Source organism: Camarhynchus parvulus, chromosome 4, assembly GCF_901933205.1.
Source record: "Camarhynchus parvulus chromosome 4, STF_HiC, whole genome shotgun sequence".
NCBI classification, from domain to species: domain Eukaryota; kingdom Metazoa; phylum Chordata; class Aves; order Passeriformes; family Thraupidae; genus Camarhynchus; species Camarhynchus parvulus.
In genome coordinates, this window is record NC_044574.1 from 47,505,280 (window position 1) to 47,525,041 (window position 19,762).

A 19,762-nucleotide genomic window follows, 5' to 3' on the forward strand; every position below is an offset into this window, starting at 1 on the left:
ATCTTTGTTGCCACTTTTGATTTGCATTAAAGCTACTCAGCGATGTGCACAACTATTTTGATATTAAGGCTCATGTGTCCATTCCTACCACATTTGTACATAAACCAATTTTCTGATGATAGTAGCATTGCTAATACTCTTTGGAATCTTGCCGTCTCTGTGGGATTTAGGGCCTGGACATCAGACCTGCCTTTCCTCAAATTTGCAGGAGCTCCCCATAGATTTGAGAAGCAATTCCAGTTTCCTTGACTGCGCAGCTGAGCAAAGTAGAGAGACAGACAATAGTGCGTTGTGGTTAAGCTGGGCTGATTCCTGCTTGACCTACTTGAGGGAAATTGCTACTACCTCTAATAATACTAATTTCTAGTACCTCCAGCAGTACTCGTAGCTCTAGTACCATACTGAGAAACTCTGTACAGGAGCAACTAAATAACAGAATAAAGAGTGTGTAGCTGTGATGTGATTTTGAAAATGTAGGGTTTGTTTGTTGTGGGGCTTTTTTGTTTTGTTTTGTTTTTTAAACATGCCTCTCCTGCCTGCAGGCTGTTATTTTTGTCTTCAGATGGTACAGTTTCCAGCATACACCGAGCGTCCCTCAGTGGAAGTGATATGATAAATATTTTGAAAACTACAGAAAAAATAAAGGCCATCTCACTAGATTTGGTTGACACAAGGCTCTACTGGATCCAACATGACCACGGAAAAGAGATTTCCCACATTGGATCATGTGACTATGAAGGTGGAGCTGTTCGTTTCCTCAGAAATTCTGTCCGGTGAGTTTTCCTCAGCTTGTCAGAAATAAAACATTCATTTCAGGGATGCAATTAAGCTTTCTCCCTCATCCTCCCTTTTATTGGGTCAGTTCACAACATGAGGAGTATAAAGTGTAATGCAAACGGCCTGTGACTGTAAATGTAACATTAATGCTAGGAAAATGGAAAAAATGTTGCTGTTATAAGGATAATTGCCACTCAGTACTCTCCAACTTCCAAGCTTTCAGCAAATGATAACTAATTAATCCTTAGAAATCCTCTCTGAGTGTTTATTAGTGGCCTTTTTCTGCAGAGAGAGGAGCCGAAAGGAGAGATTAAATGATTTATCCAAGGTCACAGTGGGTGAGCTCAGGTGTCTGAGCTGTGCGCAGGAGACTGAACTCCATCCTCATCTAAGCCTGTTGTCCTCCTTAGCTGCTGCCTGGGGAGGCTCGGCCCTGTGCTCAGGCTCTCCAGAAGCATCAGCAGATGTGGTGAAAACTGTGCTGTGCAAAAGCATTGTCCTGCCCCAGTGCCAGTGCTGAGCATGGCTCAGGGGGCTCTTAGACCCGTGTCCTTTTGGTCTTCGGGCTCTGCAGGGGTGCAGGTGCCAGTGGTGGCCACGGGGTCAGTGAGGGGATCAGGAAAAGCCTGTCACCACAGTGTCTTTCAGTATGGATGGGTCTCCATGTGTGGAAAAGGGATTTCTGACAGTAGAGAAAAATTCAGTTTTGCTGGTCTGCTTATTTAAATATGTGGTGCACCATTTTCATATGATGAACACAAAGCTGGCTTCTCTCTGCAATGCCAGCAGTCAGTTTGGATTTTTCCTTACTTTTTTCCCCTTTCTCCCTTGTGTTGGTTGTTGTTCACTGTGGTATTAATTTAGCCTGGATGATCTGGATTCTGGATTCTGGATCTGGATTCTCTTTTCCACCTGGAATATGTTTTCCAGGAAAGCAGAAGACAGAAATACCTTTTCCAGTATTTTTCTGATTTCTCTCTTATTTAAAACTTGGCCCTTTTGTGATTTCTGCTAGCTGCTACAACTGACCAGAGAATGGAAACTACATTCCTGAGATAGGAGAAGCAGCAGAAGATGGGTTTTAGGAGTGCCCTACTCCTACCGCTCCATCTCCACCCTGATTTCCTCAGACAGTCAGAATTGTCAGAGCAGGCGCTGGATATTGAGAAACAGTGGAACTTGTCTGACCTACATCCTTGAACAGACCAAGTTTCCATTTTGGTTGCTGGATTCACCAGAAGCAGGGTCACACCTAGGATATCTCTCCCAGTTAAGTCAGTCCTGACCAATAGATCACTGAACCTGTAAGAAATGCAGGCTATCCATTTTGTGTCTATTTCTTGCAAATTAGCAGGATTGAGTGCTGAATTATTTTGGGAATGTCTCTGCACCTCTTCTGAGTCTCATATATAGAAGATACTATAGTGCATATATGTGTGTATATATTTACATACAATACAAATAAAGGTAATTTTCAGTGAACCTGAACTAGACTCTCAGAAAATGTTTGAGTGAGTAAATATATAGGGATCATGTAATGTGCCACTTTGCTCTCTTCTCTTGTAGACATCAATTGCTTGGTATGTCTCTCTTTGCTGAGCACCTGTACTACTCAGACTTGAAGTCTGGCATGATATGGAGAGCCAACAAATATACTGGAAATGTTGTAGTCACAATTAGCCTGAAGCCATCATTTTTCCCACCAGTGGAGATAAAAATAGTACATCCATTTAAGCAGCCAGGTGCAAGGATTGATTCTCAGGATTTGGGTAAGTAAATGTAATGTTGCTACGTGTGAGAATAATGTCATACCCTCTGATTCTCTGCAGTAAGAATTTTCTTTGGCAAAATTCCAGGCCTCAATGAAATAAAGGAAAAAGTTTTTTTCCACTTCAGTGGTCCACAGTTCCACTTGGTGTGTGCAGCTCCAGCTGAGCATCAGGGTAGAAGCATGCCAAGCATGGACTGCTTGTTTCATTAATGTATACACACATGCAGATAAATGTGACTTTCTCATTCTCTTGCCTTTCTTTACACAATGATATTTTTATGCTTTCCTGCTAAATGCACAAAGCATACAGATTTTTAACCCTCTGTCTACATCATCCTCACCAAATGTCTGCTTCATTCTGGAAGTTTTAGTCTGAAGCACATCTAAACAACTCTGACTATTATGGCAGCAAAGGATTTTAAGCACACAGTATGTTCTACAAATGGATGTCTCAGCTTTGCTGTGAGATGATTCAATTAAAGGTCAGCAGATCTTAGACAGTCTTGAAGCTGCTATAACAGCTATAGGATGAGAGACTCCTGCCTCTTTAATTGATACCAATTGCAGCCCACAGTGTGACTTGGTCATCTTGCTGCCTTTCACTGTGGATCCAAAAATGAAGGTAATTGGCTATCAATAGTTCATCTTCCTTGGGGATTCTTGCTGAGGAAGTAGGAAGTGGGGGATGTCCAGGGAAATAATGTCGTGTCCCCTAGTCTCTGGGGAGCAGAGCATTCTCGCTTTAATGGAATAGCTTTTGTCACCAGTTTTTCTTGGATAACAGCAATGGAGCAAAGAGTGTGGAGGCATTTGTGTGCCAAGCAATGGTTGCACAGCTCCCAAGGAAAGACAGCCATGGATTCCCAGAAGTATAAAGACATGGAGAGAATATAGTGTTTGTTTTAGTTCATATGAGCAAAAAACAAACTGTAAATGTATCTTTGAACTATTCCTAAATAGCTACTATAAAATAGGCTTTGTCTTTCTTCATGCCAGCCAACAGCTGTACCATGCAGTCTGTGCCCTCTGAAGACTGGTCTGAGTGGGAAAATCAAAACCTTCAAAGGAACTCTCCCCCTCACATGCTTTGTTTGCAGTGCCAAGACGTGTTGAGATGCAGAAGATAGTGTTCCTGGAAATCAAGCTTACCCTTGTAAGCACAGGGAGTCTCTATTCAGAGACAATACTTGATCTGTCCTTACTTTGGTGAAAATGGTTGTCCTGGCAAATGGAAGCACTTTTTTCTACTGACGCATTTGGTGCTCTCACTTAGAGGAACTAGGGCAAGAATGTGCAGCTTAATTTCAGTGACTGTGGGCACTTAGCCTTTATTCTTCTCTCAGAAGATTTACTCTGCTTCTTCCACCAGAGCATTCTGCTTTCTGGCATTTCTCTTTCCATGGAAAAGGGCTTTCTCTGCTTTTATTAATATATGACCTACCAATGTTTTCAAATGGATGTATATTTCCAACATGTTGTCAGCAGTAGGTTTTTTTAAAAAAATTCCAAATAACTTCTTGTAAAATGTCTGGGAAGTGGTGGAGTAGAAAGAAAGAAGCTTAAGAAGCTGAATCCAGATGAACCTTTTGGACTTTGTATGTGCATTGCTTGGCTTATCCAATGCAAGAACAGGGATGAAAGGAAGAGTAATGAGCCTGGAGTTCAAATGAGATTTATAGCTGATCTTACAACAGAGAAACCTGGAGATAAAAGCATACCTAGACTAATTGGATGCTCTGTACAAGCTAGGAAAATGTACATTGCAATGTAGTGTCAGCTGTGAATTATCAAGCCTTCTTTAAAGCGGATAACCAGTGAGTTCCTTCAGATGAAAAGGGAACTTAGAAGAAGTGTGCAACTGATATGATTTGATTTTTTTTCTGGAATTTGAATTATTTACTTTGATACTTAAATTCCTCAGGTCCCCTCTTCCCTTTCTCTTTCAAACTACTTCCTTGGATTGGTCAGGGCCAATTAGTAAAGGGAAGAGCATTAATTCATCTACGGGTTTGCTGTAACCCCACAGAACAACTTTGGTGTGTCACTTTTAATAATGGCTCATAAAATATCTGAAATATCTTAAAATCTCGAATACTGCCTCTGGAATTCTTTGAAATAATCTTTCCTAACAGATTAATGATATTCAGTACTCCTGTAATTTTTTTTGAGAAATTATGTTGTGTTTCTTTCAAGTGCAAGATAATAGCATCAGGCTAATATCTGAGTATATGTATTTCCATGTAAGACAGGTGATGGGAGGTGAAAAACCCCACAAAACACAAATAAGTTAGTAAGAGTGTTTTGTAATGATGTTCTTCCAGAAAATATTACATTATAGACTTTGTGATTCATAATTTAATCACCATTCTCTTTAAGCTTGAAATGTGATTGGGTTTTTATGTATCGATATGGCTACACAGAATTCTAATACTTAGTTAAGAATTATTATAATAATAGAGTTCTAATACTTACTTAAGAATTATTTTAATCTTCCAGAGATGGTCCAGATGGCAAAACTGTAGCTTCTGTTATTTATTCTGTAACTTCCAGGTGTCTTAGGTCTTTTTAGACCACTTACATCAATAATGGTACAACTATGGGGAGAAAAATCAGAAACAATGATAAGCATATGATGCAGCCTTGAATGTGATCTTGTTTGTGGATTCTGTTTCTTTGTGGTTGCATGCATTTACACTTTTGTTTTTCTAATGAGTTCTTTATTTGAAGATTAGACTCTCTATTACTTTATGTTCCCAATTCAGTTGCAGTAGAAAAAGATTGTGTCCAATTTAAAATTAATTCTACAAAACAAGAGGTTCACCTAAAACCACACAAAATTTTAGCCTCTTGAAAGATAACATGCTAAACAACATTGATAATATCTACCTAGTCATCCATTCATAATTTTGGATTTAATGGTATGACCTTTGCTACAGAAGACTTAACCAGTTAACCGAATATGTGCAAGGTGTCTGTGTCTGTAGCCAAGCTGTCTGGGAAATTATATATTATTTTATAGATATGATCTGTCTTTCCACCAAAGGGCTAATGTTTTCTCTGTTGTGGCTGGCAGAAGAATAAACTTGGAGCTTAAATATTATGCAGTTTTCCATCTTTTGGAGTTTAGATTGTGAATGGGAAACAGCAGAAGAAAGTTGGTCACATACTCATTTCTTTGCCTGTATGAGCCTGTGATGTCTTGCACACACAGCCCAGGGAAAAGACAGCATTTTGTGTGGCTGCACACCCACATTCAGTAGCATCAGTTCAAGCAAAAATAACCATTTTGGAGACAAAAATAAAATCAGGAGTGCTGCATATCTGTGAAAGCACCAGCCCTGAAAGATAGCTGAGCAGAGACATGAGGCTCTGCAAATCCTTCTCATGAGAAAGGACACTGGAGTAGCTTTTCCTGTGAAGCAGGAGAAACAGGAAGGCTCCTGGGGACTTGTTGGGCACATTTTTTCTTCTTCCTTTGAAGAAAGGTTCTGAGTTCGAAATTTGAACTCAACATTTATAATGCTTGTGTTTCTCATAGAGCCACACCAATACAAAGATTCTCTAAAATTGGCCAAATGGACCTTTTGTCCAAATGAAACACATGGTCATTAAAATCTCCCGTTATCTTTTTTGTTAAATAATATGAGTAGTAAGGTGGTAATGATACTCCAATAACAACAACAACAGTCTTTGTATGCTGTGTCTTAAAAATCTCTTTTCTCTCCTTTTAGCTCTGTAATTCTTATTCCTGAGTGTTTTACAAAGTAATATATAACACTGTGCAGGACTGGGGGCATAGGAAACTTGAATTTTCCCTTTCATAGTCACTCTAGGTATGGATCCAAACCAAACCATCCCTTAGTTCATGCTCTCTCTAAATCTGCTTGTGCTGACATAGAGCTCAAAATGATCATTTGGACGCACCTACTCCTAGTACTCCAAGTACTTTCATTTTTACAGTGACTGTTTTTTGCCTGATTTTACCAATGGAAAAAAATGAAGTTATTTTGCATTAATAAGAAGTTGCTCAGCTTGGTTGAGCAAGCAGATGTTGACAAGAAAATACATCTCTTATCATCTTTCTACTGCAGGGTTAATATGATAAGAACTCCAGTCTACTTACACTGTAATTGTTCTTTCAGAAAAAAGAATCTGTGATTGGAACAGAGAAAAGTGCGGAAGAAGAATCTGCAGGCCAGACTTAAGGACTCACTGGTGTAAATGTTCTAGTGGCTTTATTTTAAGTCGAAATAAACAGTTTTGTGAAGGTAATACATGAATTTCTCATCCACTTTATTCTATCACATGAAAAAATTCTTCTGTTCTTTTACTTAGTATCTTGAGTTTGAAAAATTACTATGAGCTTTTAAAAATTTCAGTGTGCCATTTCAGTTTTGTGTCCTTCCAAGTCTGAAATAGTTTAAAACAAGACCTATGAAAGTGTCACAGATGCTATTCTTGTGAGAAATTTTGGTCTTAGTCTGAGTAGGTAAAGGAGCTTCAGACAAGTAGAAATGCTTATGTGTGTTAATTTAATTTTAAAAGAAGAATAAAACTGGATGTACCACCAAAAGTGAAACATGGAATAATCCAGCAACAAGAAGCCTGTCTGAAGTATAATTTCAAAAAAGACAGAAATACTTAACATGCTTCTAAATATTTTAATCTGGATTGTTTTATTAAAAAATCTAAAATTTCTATTAATAATAGATAACAAAAAAGCTTTTTAAAGCATGTCTTTCACTACATGACCAGATTTTATAAGACATAATGGCATCAGAATTCCTAGCTTACAGGATTTACAAACTTGCCTGAGTATCAGCCTCCCAGTTCTCGGGAAATTCTCGGGTTTGATTTCTGAATTTCAACTTTTAATACACTTGTGTTTTGAGGCTTTTACTTAAGTCATGTTGAACCCAAATTTTTAAAAAGAACTTTTACTTTAAGACAGTGTCTAATGTACATGTTTTGGATGTGCACAGGATTTAAATGGCACTGGAATCTGTATGAAAAGGCATCTTTTGGTAGTCCTCTAGGTACCTATGCTGGACACACAGAGCACAAGTATATTTTGCTAGAAGGTTTTCAACACTGATTTGAATGAGGTCTGCAAACTTGTTTTCTTATGGTTCATTAGAAAAAACACATTGTTGTGAAATGAATGAAAAAAAAAAGGATATACTTTTTCAGACTATTACTTTATTTCATTAATCTATTCCCTAACATTGGCTGATGAGGCTATTCTGACACAACGAGTTTTTTTTTTTTTTTGCAGACATTAATGAATGTGGCTTCTGGAATCACGGCTGCACTTTAGGCTGTGTGAACATCCCTGGCTCCTATTACTGCACCTGCCCGAGAGGCTTCGTTCTGCTGCCTGACAGGAAGACGTGCCATGGTAAGGAGCTGTAATACACAAACACTTGGAGTATCCTGTTGGATAGAGTCCTCATTTCACACTGGAACTGCTGAAAATTCTGTGTATTGCGTTGCTGCTTCCAATCCCATGTTATGTAAGCAGGATCGGCTTAAAGTGAGCGAACTGATTTCAGGTGTCGTGTTCAAGGAAGCAGAAGTTACACGTGAGAAATTGTGTGCACTTCCTCAGAGGAGGAAAAAAGAAATAAGTCCTATCTCAAGAGAGACCTCTTCTCAGACTAGGCCCGGTGACACATTCCAGGTGGATAAGCAGTTATGTATTTTTAAATGTGGTCTCTGAATTTGGCTCACTCTCTAAGGATTTGCCCAGTCTCTGAAAGAGCAGCTCACAGCATCATGTATTTTCTTTTCAGATCAGGGCTGACAGCATTGCTAATATGTATGACATTAGTGCAATTAAATGTGTATGCTCTGCCTACAAATGAATTAAGCCTTTCTGAAGTAAGTCTAGAACATAAAATGTGAAAAGATTCCAAGTTTTGAGGTCTTGGAATATTTTCAGTCACTTTTGAAGTGAAGCTTATGCATAGAAAAAGGTCATCCTACTTTGTTTATTTGAAATAAAACATTGGTATAAGGCCCAAGCAGGAATGCCAGTGCACACCAATGAGTTCTGTGTGGATCATGGCAGGATAAGGATCTAGGGTATATTAAATATCACTACTGGAGAGTATTTATAGCCATAGACTCTAACAGTCAGTCTATTTTAGATTCCAAGAGTCCTGGGCAGGGCCAGGAGTTGGACTCAATGATCTCCGTGGATCCCTTCCAACTCAAGATATTCTGTGATTCTGTAAGAGCCACTTCTTCCTCTTTATTAAGAGGGAGCCAGGAGCAGGATTCAGTGACCCAACGTGGGGGTCCAGGGTGTGTGCCACAGCTGCAGAGGGCAGCCAACTGCAGCAGAAGAACTATGGGAGGGCTGCAGCCAGAGGTTACTGGGAGATGGGATATCATTTTGCATCCAAAACAACATTGAGATGCTGTGAAACTCAGTCCTGCTTTGGATGAACAGCTTGAACTGTATGCCTGCATTTTGGGTGGCTCAAATTAGATAGAAAATAATGTTTTTCTAGCACAGGCTGGGGATGCAGGATGGATAATGTGGCCTGCAGCACAAGGCAGATATTCACCAGCTATGCAGTCTGGGAGAGAGACACACACGTGATGAGAAGTCCAAATGCTGGCCAGAGATTTTGATGCTTTGTCCTCCAAGTCCTTTATGAAGCTCTTAATCTAAAGCCACAAGCTCTGGTCAGAAGGAATTTTCTGGACCCCATTCTCTGTGCTGGAGTGGTTGGCACAGTCCAGTCCACAATGCAGTTGTCCTGCAGAAGCAATATTTGCAAGAACTATGCACCATTTAGGCCGAAGCGTGCTGCTGATTCATAGAAGGAGCTGTGGAAATCTTGCATTGGTTCCAGTCATATGGCACTAGAACTGGGACAAAGAGATGGAGTGCTGCAGTGCAGAAGGTGGAAGGAGCACATCTTGAGAAACTGTATTATAGAAATACTAAAAAAAATGTCCGCACTGCAATATTTCTAACAGCAAGTAAAGGAAAGCTCTTGCCAAGTCCTCAGGTGATTTTGCCCTTATAACTTCTAAAATTGACACTAAGGAACATAGTTTGTTTCTGGAAGGTTCATCTCCTGTTTTGATTGATCTTAGCTCTTTTATATTTGGAGTAGTAGAAAAGTAGTTCTTCCTCATTCTCTTGGTCTTTTATACTTATTCTTTCAGTATAGATTCCTTGTAGTTTTTAGAACCTGATATATTTTTGATGAAGTACAATAAAGAAATTTTTCAAAATGACTTCTATTTTGCTAACAAATCTTCAGGGTATTTTGGAAAAATTAAAGCTTGATAAGGATAATGGCTTCAGGACTCAGCAATTTTGGCTTTCTCCTGGGCTGTAATTAGGAGGAGGTATGGAAAAAATTTGGAAAAGAAAAACAGAAACACAGCATAACAAACCACAGAAAGATTGCAGAAGTGTTGTACTCTAAAGATCACAATTATATTTATTTATATATTTAATTTCCCTACTCTTTTTTTTCTTTTTCTTCTTCTTTTGCTATTTAAGAAGGTGTTAAAATCTCTTACTGGGGGCTTAGTAAAAATTTTTATCATCATTTAGGATTTTTTTTCTCCTTAAATTACTGTAGAGCTAATTACCTGTGCAAGTAATGACACTGGATGTAGTCACGGCTGCCTTCAAACATCCAAAGGCCCTGTTTGCTATTGCCCAGAAGGATCTGTGCTCAAAGTGGATGGCAAAACATGCACAGGTAAGGAATATTTTTCTTAGCTGAAGTCACTGCCAGGGTCTGTTTATTCTTGGCACCAAGAGCCAGAATTGAATGAAGGCATTTTACACTCATTTTGAACAGCTGTAAATGACTGTACAAGATAATAGAATGTAAGGTGATTTGAGTGCTGACATGAACAGTATTCATCCTCATTTTTAAAGAGATTTTTAGTCACAACAACATCCAATATTTGCTGGCCAAGTTCTTTTGTTGTCAGCGCAGATCAAGGCATGTCTCAGGTTTATGTTGTGGGAGACATCTAAAATTTATACTTGAGAGGACATAAACATACAAAATTAAGGCTCAGGTGATGATTTTATTGATGTCATGCACCCCATGTTCAGAGTCACTCTAATTTACCCACAAATGGAATTTTTGCAGTCAGAATACTTGAAGTTGCTACGCTCAATCTGTCATTCCCCACTACAGCAATTTTCCAAATTCAGGGGACTGTACCTTCTCAACTGCATCTTTTCAGTCTTAGGGGTCAAGATAGCTCCATTACTGACAGCCTTATGCTGTGAAAAATCCTCTTTCCCTTTTAATCCCTTTCATATTGTGGACTTTACTTTATACATAGATTCAGTCATTATTTCTGTTTTGCTAACTCATGTCAGTATTGAGAATGTAACAGAAAAAAACCCCAAAAGAATGGTTTCTTTTTATATGAAATCTTGGTTTGTTTTCTTAGAAAGTATCAATTTGTCATCCTAGCCTAATTAACTTCTGAGGAGACAATTGCATTAATTTGCTGGTTTTTTGCATAGAGTGCAAAGTCCGATAAAATTTATTACTTTGTTGTAGATGGGATGAGATTTGCATGGGAGAAGAGTTCTCTGAAACACATGAAAGACTCTCTCTTTTTACATATCCCACCCTCCCACTTTGTGTTACAACACAACATCTTGTGTTCTAAGTTTTCAGCAAAACTCTGGAACAAGTTGCTACTTATTTGGTTTCACTTCCCTAGGCTTCTGCTTTCAGCAGGAGGCCTTTGAGATGATTTGCACTGTAGAAATCCTGAGCAGAGTGAATATACCTCTTATACCTCTGATTTTGTTGTATTTCATTTTTCTTTTAGAACGGCACAGTAAAATTTTAAAAATGCTCTGTTTAAGGTTGCACATCTCCAGATAATGGTGGCTGCAGTCAGATATGCTCTTCCTTAAGCCCATCCTCCTGGGAGTGTGCTTGTTTCCCTGGATATAAGCTTCAGCAAGACAGAAAGCACTGCACTGCTATAGGTTGGTGTCGTGGTATGCCTGCATATTTCTGCCAAAAAAAGTAAATCCTTTTTTGAGTTCTTTAGGGTGGATCAACTGGGATCTGTTTTTGCACTGTTTTTAGGTTACTTTGTGAAATTTGGGAAGTATTAGTTGTTAGGAAAGATAACCAATTTTGGAAATAAAGCCAAACAAGCACCAGTACATGGTTCTGTCTCCTTCACATAAATTTTAATCTGTGATCCATCTTCAACATTTCATTTTGGGCTCCCATACTGTGGAGGTCTGTCCTGCAGTACACAAGGGTTTGTGCCTTCACATAAATATGGGCTCAGTTCCTGCCCAGTGTTACAGAACTGGGGCTGAAGTCTCTCTGTTTGGTGAATAGGATAGGAAATAGTCTGCAAAGGACTTTCCATATGAGGATATATCCCTCCCCACTGGCCCCAGGAAGCTGACGTGTTTGATGTGCACTTTTGGATTCCAGACCCTTCTGCTCTTTCTGAGAAAAGGGCAGACTTTGGTGATCAGCAAGGTATAAGCAATTGCCAAAGAGAGAGAAGGAAAAAGGAAGCTTTTAATTTGTGCTCAAAATAAGGGGAAAGCTATGTTTTGTTTTTGTTTTTGTTTTTTTTTTGAGAATGGTATCTTTCTTGCTTTTACTACAAAAGACTTCTCCATATGCAAATTCAAGTTTTTCTATCGTTTATGCTGATGCTGTGAAATGTAGAGAGATGATTGCCTTGAGGCTAAGGCAGTCAGTGTGAAATGCAGCAGGACTAGTGATTCCTTTTGTCAGAAATGTTGAGGCTGATGCTGTAAACTTATATTCACATTTATCTTTAATTTCTTAGGCAAGTGGAGTGTAGGAAAATTGCCGTAATTTCTTTTTACTTCTGTTCCCCATTTTATCTTTTACTGTGACTTATTTACAATGCTACTTAGGTAGTAATGCAAGTTAGAGATCACTTTGAACTTAGTGCAATTAACATATTGGCAAATTTTAATCGGCAGGTCCTAAGCCATTTTTGTTATTTGCAAATGGCCAAGATATCCGCCAGATCAGTTTTGATGGAACAGATTACACAAGTTTGCTTGACTGGCAGATGGGAGTAGTCTTAGCTCTGGACTCTGACCCGGTGGAAAATAAGGTAAGGCATTAAAAATGAGAGGATTCTGGAGTGTTGCAAGGACAAAAGGATTGAGCTTTCATGTGCCTTAACCTTTCCTGTGTCAGTGATCTGGATTACATATTATGCTGCTCCTTGTTCTGTCGCCTGTCTAGGAGCACAACTGGTACAGACTGCCAAACATTAGATGAAGCATTTCATCCTTTATTTATTTCCTTTTTGTACATTGAAAATGATACTTCATAGAGAATTTCGATGTCTAAATTCACTTCAGGCATGATTGCAATTTTAAAAAACTTTTGTGTGAGTTTTCTCCATTAAGACTGCAGTGCTGTTTTCTGGAAATATATTGTAGAGTTTCTTCACTGTGTAGTGGTACAAGCAAAAGTATCTTCTATTCTATCCAGCTAAATCTGTATGATCCCTAGTAAATGTTGGAGTAGTCTTAACAAGAATTATTTCCCATGTCCTGATATTATTGAGCAAAACTGCTGAATGCTCACAGCGTCTATTGCTCTTCCAAAATGCACTCCTCACATACTAGACAGTGCTGTTAGAAAGAGGAATCTTTGTATAAAGACCTGTTTGTCTGTGTGACCACATCCTAATGTCCTACTCCTTGCCTGCAGAGTTGGGAAGGAGTTCAGCTGTGCTTTGCTAAACCTTCTGTGGCAGACTGTTATATTTTCCCATGGAGAGACTGTAAAAGTGTTGCAAAGAAATACTGGATGGTACAGTGAAAGCTGATGAGGAGCTCAGTTAAGTTGTTGGAAGCACCTCAAGGCCTAGATGGACACAGCTAAACAAATGTGAATGTTACCAGATCTGCATTTACAGGAGGAGCACTTCAGGCACTCCTGGAACATCTCCACTTGTTCCCGAAATAGTGCCCTGCTGGAGAGGCAGCAGTTGCCCTGTGCTGTGCCAAGTGTGGATCAGCTGTGCCAGGGACTCTGGTGTGCACCAGGGATCCCCTCCTACGGTGTTGGGTGGCAGAACAGAGGTGGGGGGACATGCAGGGGCCAGCCAGGCTGCAGGAGCCTGGTTGTGTCAGCTGAGGGGCAAGGCAGCACCCCTTTGTGCTCCCAGGGTGTTGAATTAGCTGGGCTAAGGCTAGAGGCTCCCTCCTGTTTTGTTTGACCTCATGGCCAGCATCAAAGCAAAGTTATTTGTTTTGCTGTTACCATTTCCAAAGAAAGCCTCAGCACTACTTTTGATATGGTTGTGCCATGCAATGTTTGCCTCCTCTGGTATTTGGATACAAGACAAAATTTACACATCATTGGAAAATGCAGACCTGGTTTCACTACCAGCAAAGAACTTTACTTTTGACCCCAAACTAAGAAACCTCTTCTGGAAATGTTGGAGCCTTACAGAATAGATGCCTAGTAAAAAATTAAGATAGCTGCAGGATAGAAGAGTGGAAAAAAATACAAGTAAATTTTATAACTTTTCCCCTTCCCAGCTCCTTGATATACATAGAGCACTGCTGTCTTCTCCACACTTCTCACTTTTCAACATGATCAGCCAGTGAAATGACAACGTGCTTCTTTCTGCCTGTTGCTACTTTGGCTTCCTCAGCTGTGCTTCCTGTGAAGTAGCTGCTGGCTGAAACAAAACTACAGGATATTCAGAGGGCTGTATATAGGGCAACCAGGATTTACAGCTAAGCCCAAGCTGCCTGTAGAAGTCATCCTGGTTGAAGGATAAGTGTCTTTTTATTTGATCAGGGATCACGGGTTACCTGTGCAGCTTTTTGTGAATAAGCACTTTAGGGAATTTTCCAGACGAAAAAGGTGTTTTAGAAATGGAGTTACTAGACAGAGCAGGTAGAGTAGAAAGTGAGATGAGAACTAATGACACCTTGTCTCTTATTTATTCACAGATTTACTTTGCCCACACTGCCTTGAAATGGATAGAACGAGCTAATCTGGATGGCTCAGATCGTGAAAAGGTTATTCATGGAGCTATGGATACACCCGAAGGCCTTGCTGTGGACTGGATTAACCGTAAATTGTACTGGACAGACAGAGGGTACATGCTCCACAGGGCATTTATGCTGAAGCATGCTGTTAAACATTTGGAATAAATCACTGATGATGCAGAAATAACTGAGATATCCCTCTAGTTCAGTAGAGGGATGCTTCACATTCTGATTGGGTAGTTTTAGTCCCAAGTATATACAGTTGGAAGGTTCTGTAAAACTAAAATGCTGGAAATTCACTTGCAGTCTGTATTGTGTTTTTATTTTTGTCTTTCCAAGAAGCAAGGATTTGGACTCATTTGCAAGGAATCTAAGGCATGCACTGCTTGTATACATATGTGCATGTGAATATATTTCCTTACACTGTTTTTTATATACATACTCTGCATGTGTGTGTGTGTGTGTATAGGTATGTCTTTGTATATACATACATACACATAAAAAACAATATTATGGTATTGAGTACTTCTTGGGCAGAAGTCAGTGTTGTTGGCAGCTAAAATCATGTTATTGGAGAGTCTTTGTCAATTATCTCTGATAAAAGAGAAATGACTGCTGCCAGACAATGTGGCCACCTTTCAGCTGATACCTCACCTTATATGCAGAGGGAAACAAAGCTGATCTTTGATGAAAAGGCAGTTTCAGATCACAACAGGTAATGAAGACTCCTTGAAGAGTGGTCATGAGCTTTCAACATGATCTATAATTCATTAGCCAATAAAAAGTAATTTTGAGTATTTAGATCACTCTCCTTCTCCTTTAAATATTCTGCTAGTCCGCTTCCTTGCTTTTAGGTACAATATTGTCACATGGTTAAGCTGCTGTAGAAATAGGCCAGTGTTTCTTGTGAAATGGAAGATTATGGTGCTTCTCTCCATAAGACAGGACATATTCAGGGGTAATATGAGAATTTGAACCTGCAAATTCCTTCTCACCCACTGCATTTACCTGTTTGAATTCCACATTTGCAGGAATATATTTCTCCTTCCGTCTCTGTAGGGCCTTTCTCTGAAGGTTCAAAGAGGCATGGAAGGCTGTGGCTTGCTTGCAGGTAGAGGCTGATATTTGTTTGGCAAGATGAATATTGCAGCAATAAAATCAGTTTTCTGGAAAAAAGGTGAATTGAAAGATTGGCAATGTAGTTTCTATACTTGACTTGGCCACAGATCTTATGAGTAATCTTAAGAACCTTAGCCTCATAATTTCCTGCAAAATAGATGTAATATGTGAAATGACCACTGATTTCTGGATGAAAAATGCTATGTAAAAGTACTATTTAAAAAAATTCTTTACACATTTGGTAATGGTATTCAGTTAGGAGATGGTTTTCCTCCTGACTCCTTTTAAAGCTAGCATTTATCTATTAGTGATCATACTTGCAATTCATTATGCACCCAAAGAAGGGGAACTTCATGTCTTCTGCAGACCAGCAGGTATTTTATCATCATGCCCTGGACCAGATAATGAAGCTGTAACATGAATTACTTGTTGATAAAACAACTAGACATCCCATATCAGCAGGATTACTTCCTGTCACTGTGAAATTATTTATTACAACTTAACTAAAGCAATGCAAAATCTTAGCGCATTCAGCCCAAGAAGGCAATTAAAAAGATGACAGGGAGGACCTAACAGTGCTCTCTGTGTTGCAGGAAGGTGTGCATTGAGAGGAGCAATCTGAATGGAATGCAAAGAAAAATGATCATCTGGGAGGATCTCTCCCAGCCCCGAGGGATTGCCATTCACCCATTTGCTAAGTAAGGAGTGATAAACATAGTAAATCATGTAATGCTTGTGGTTGATTTTTAAAAATGAGTGTGCAAGCTTTGCCCTTTTGGCAGTCAAAATATGCATTAATCTCGTGCTGGATTAGTCATTGCCTTGCGGAGCTGTGTGAACTGTAATGTTTTATTGCAATGTTTCTTTCATGAGCTGGGACATGTTCATTTCTCATATAGATTTTAGAAGAAAGTAGTTGGAGCATTAATGATACTACATGCAGTTTAAGCTAAAGATAAGCATGAGAAACTGAGGTCACTGACAGCTGTGGGTACCTCACTACAAACTTTGATGGCTCCATATCTAGTAGTGTGAAGAAGGTAATCACTTTTAATGAGCAGTGCTTACAAAAATACCTTTTTTTGGTCCATGTTTCAGTTTCAGAGGAAATTAAACCTAATTTGCTGTTCTGGAGATTTGTTGTTTTAAATGTACCTTCTATCTTAACTAGTGTTGATCCCATGTGTTCACACTCTTGATGAAATTCTGGCTGTTTCAATCAATGGCAAAGTCCCATGGATTTTTAGTCAGTATGCTTGTAGTAGGAGTATTTTAAATCTGGTCCTTTAAATTCTGTTTTGATGCTCACATCCGGCTATAACTAAGTACTGATGAATCAGGTTTGGGGAGGGTGTTTTGCTGGCTTGCCTCTGCCCATAATAGACCTGAAAGAATCGTTCAGTAGAGGTTGAATGCTATAGAAATATTTTGCAGGAAAACTTTGAAGAAAGGTAGGTTCTGCCAGGTTGTTTACTAGAATTATTGGTAGAGGCAAAGCATGCAAGGGGAAAGGGATGAGAAAACATCATTAAAACCTAACTTTTTAGAAAGTTAATGGTGAAAGGGTGAACAGGCATTATGGCAATGTCTGTAGTTGAAATATTAAAGAGGGATACGAAACACGATTTGAATTCTTGAAAATAGTGATCCCTGCATTAGTTAGTGCAAAACTGCTTGTGTAACTAAAGCTAAGTGAATCTCTGGGTTATTTCAGTAAACCTGACAGAGGCAACTGGCACCTAGGAAGATGAGCCCAAACTTCAGACATTATTTGCAATTATAGCTATTTCCATTTTGACTTGCCTTTTAGCATTGTCTGTTCATTGAAAACTGCTAAACACCCAGTGAATAACACACAGGACTCTAGAGGGAGACCCTGAGAATCATGATTTTATTAAAGGAAGAATATTCTGGACTTGATATTGGTGTATCTTTTTTAAACAATCTGCCTACTTTTTCTTGTTTTTCATGGGTAATGGGTAATTTTAGTTTCATTTGTTTATTGTTGTACCCCTCTTTAGACAAGGGTCTGGCTGATGCATCATTTTCTGTTGTCTGGGTTTGCTAAAACACCATCAGCTGTCACATAGAAAATCAAAAAGCAGATATGAAGAACTGTGGCAGTTAACATAGTGAGGAGTTGTTTTCTAAAGGTTTCATGCCAGTGAACAGAGTGAGGATTCTGCATAAGTCTCAGTGCAATCACCTGGAGTCTCATGGCAAGCGTGGAAAGATCAGCAGCCAATATGTTTGCTTGACGCGTGCGCTTTTTCTCCTGTGAGTCAGGGCTGTATTGCTCTGATCTGACCTTTCTGCTTTGAAAGAACTCCATGGAGAGGAGGACAAACATTTACTTACTGACTCCCTGTATTCATTTTGTTTTCTGAAGGAGATTATTCTGGACTGACATGGGGGTCAACCCGAGGATTGGCAGCTCTTCGTTAGAAGGCTTTGATCGCCGGGTTGTAGCCAGCACTGGCCTGCTGTGGCCCAGTGGAATTGCTCTGGACTACTTGGCTGACAAGGTGTACTGGTGTGATGCTAAACAGGCCGTGGTTGAGAGCGCAAACCTGGATGGTTCTGGTCGTCGAATTCTTGCACAGAATGATGTAGGTGAGGCTTTGGGGTTGATAATTACCTATTGCTGGTTGTCCATGTGTGTGTGTGTCTGCATATGTGCATGAAAACTACTGGCCAGCTGCTGTGCTATTTATCCCATGCTACATTGAGGTTAATGGCAGCACTTGAGTTCGTCATTCTGTTACCCAGCTGACTTTCGTTCATTTTAGCAAAAGCATTTCTTTTTAACACTCTCTGTTTTTATTAACGAGTCACTTTGCATTGCACAGAGAAGTTTGTGCGATGCCTTCTTTCTGCCTTCACAGAAAAATGAAAAGAATAAAAAAATTTAAAATGTGGTTTGCTTTTCCCATGCATGGCTGCTTAGTTTAATTCAGGTTTTGCTGTGTTTATTGCATCAATGAGTTATATTGACATAAGAAAGGGAATTAATCTAGGTCATTAAGGTCCTTGAGCAGCAAACCTGTATCTGCAGTGTTGAGCACTGGAAGGATTCTAAACACACAATAGATACCAAATGTAAAATAATTTTACGATGTGCTGGTAATTTTTATGGCTAAGATTTCTATTGCTTGACACATAACTGTTGTTCTGAAGCAGAAGAACAGAGGTGTTAGCAACACGGAACTGATGTTGTACCACGTCTAAAATAAACCAAGTGTTTAAGAATCTTGTACATGGCAAATTAGTTTCTGGAGAGGACAATTCCTTTTGATCATGGGGTCTCTCTGGGGACCATTTTGTAGGTGCGCATACAAAACATGGGCAGAGTGAGGACTCATAGCTCAATGCCATGACTGCTGTGGGTAACCTTATGGTTTACTCTGTTGAGCAGCCTCTGTTCTAGTCTGTGCTCTGGGAAGGCTTGTGTTCATCACTTAAGCCAGATACCCTCTCAGTCTTTTGGAGGTGACCAAAGTGAGGTCCTGGAGGAATAAGTGTTCTCCTGTTTATAAGACATCAAAAGGCTCAGGAAGTAATTTCCTAGTAATTTCCAGCCTTCTTCTCTCTTCCCTTTGCTCCCACGGTGACTGCCCCCTCCAGGAATGGGGCAGATCTGCAAAGGAGCATCTTGAAATCTGATCCAAGTTTCCTTTTGTTTCTCCACAAGGAGTGAGACAGTGTCTTACAGGGAGCAAAAGAGAAGGAGAGCTAGGAGCACTATAGAAACATGGATTATGTGAAAGGAGCAGCGATACTGCTGTTTGGAGGTGAGAGAAAAGGACATGAACATCTGTATGCAAGGAAGTGAAAAGAGATGAAGGCCTGTAGGGGTATGAATTTAGAGAAGCATGTCCTGATCACTTGCTAATGCTGCTAGTGTAGACTGGAATTCAGATTTTGTTGATGAACAGCTGTACACTGGAGGACGGGAAGGTGGCACCACTTCATAGGTGTTCTGCTGTAACATGAATTTTTAGTACAGCAGCTCCCTCTAGTGCCCCTGTACTGAGAGCTCGTTCAGTAGAGCTGCATGCAAAACAGGT

The 19,762-nt window shown here is 39.6% G+C and overlaps 1 protein-coding gene across 2 annotated transcripts in view; it reads left to right on the forward strand.

Annotated features, from left to right (window-relative positions):
- EGF (epidermal growth factor) overlaps positions 1 to 19,762 on the forward strand; it is a 56,793-nt gene that overhangs the window by 15,285 nt on the left and 21,746 nt on the right. For both annotated transcript variants that reach the window (XM_030947482.1, XM_030947483.1), the window contains 10 exons: positions 543 to 773; positions 2,344 to 2,546; positions 6,691 to 6,816; positions 7,824 to 7,946; positions 10,156 to 10,278; positions 11,418 to 11,543; positions 12,537 to 12,673; positions 14,538 to 14,686; positions 16,289 to 16,393; positions 18,085 to 18,308. In XM_030947482.1, coding sequence (XP_030803342.1) covers positions 543 to 773; positions 2,344 to 2,546; positions 6,691 to 6,816; positions 7,824 to 7,946; positions 10,156 to 10,278; positions 11,418 to 11,543; positions 12,537 to 12,673; positions 14,538 to 14,686; positions 16,289 to 16,393; positions 18,085 to 18,308 — 1,547 coding nt within the window. The remainder of the gene's footprint in view (positions 1 to 542; positions 774 to 2,343; positions 2,547 to 6,690; positions 6,817 to 7,823; positions 7,947 to 10,155; positions 10,279 to 11,417; positions 11,544 to 12,536; positions 12,674 to 14,537; positions 14,687 to 16,288; positions 16,394 to 18,084; positions 18,309 to 19,762) is intronic.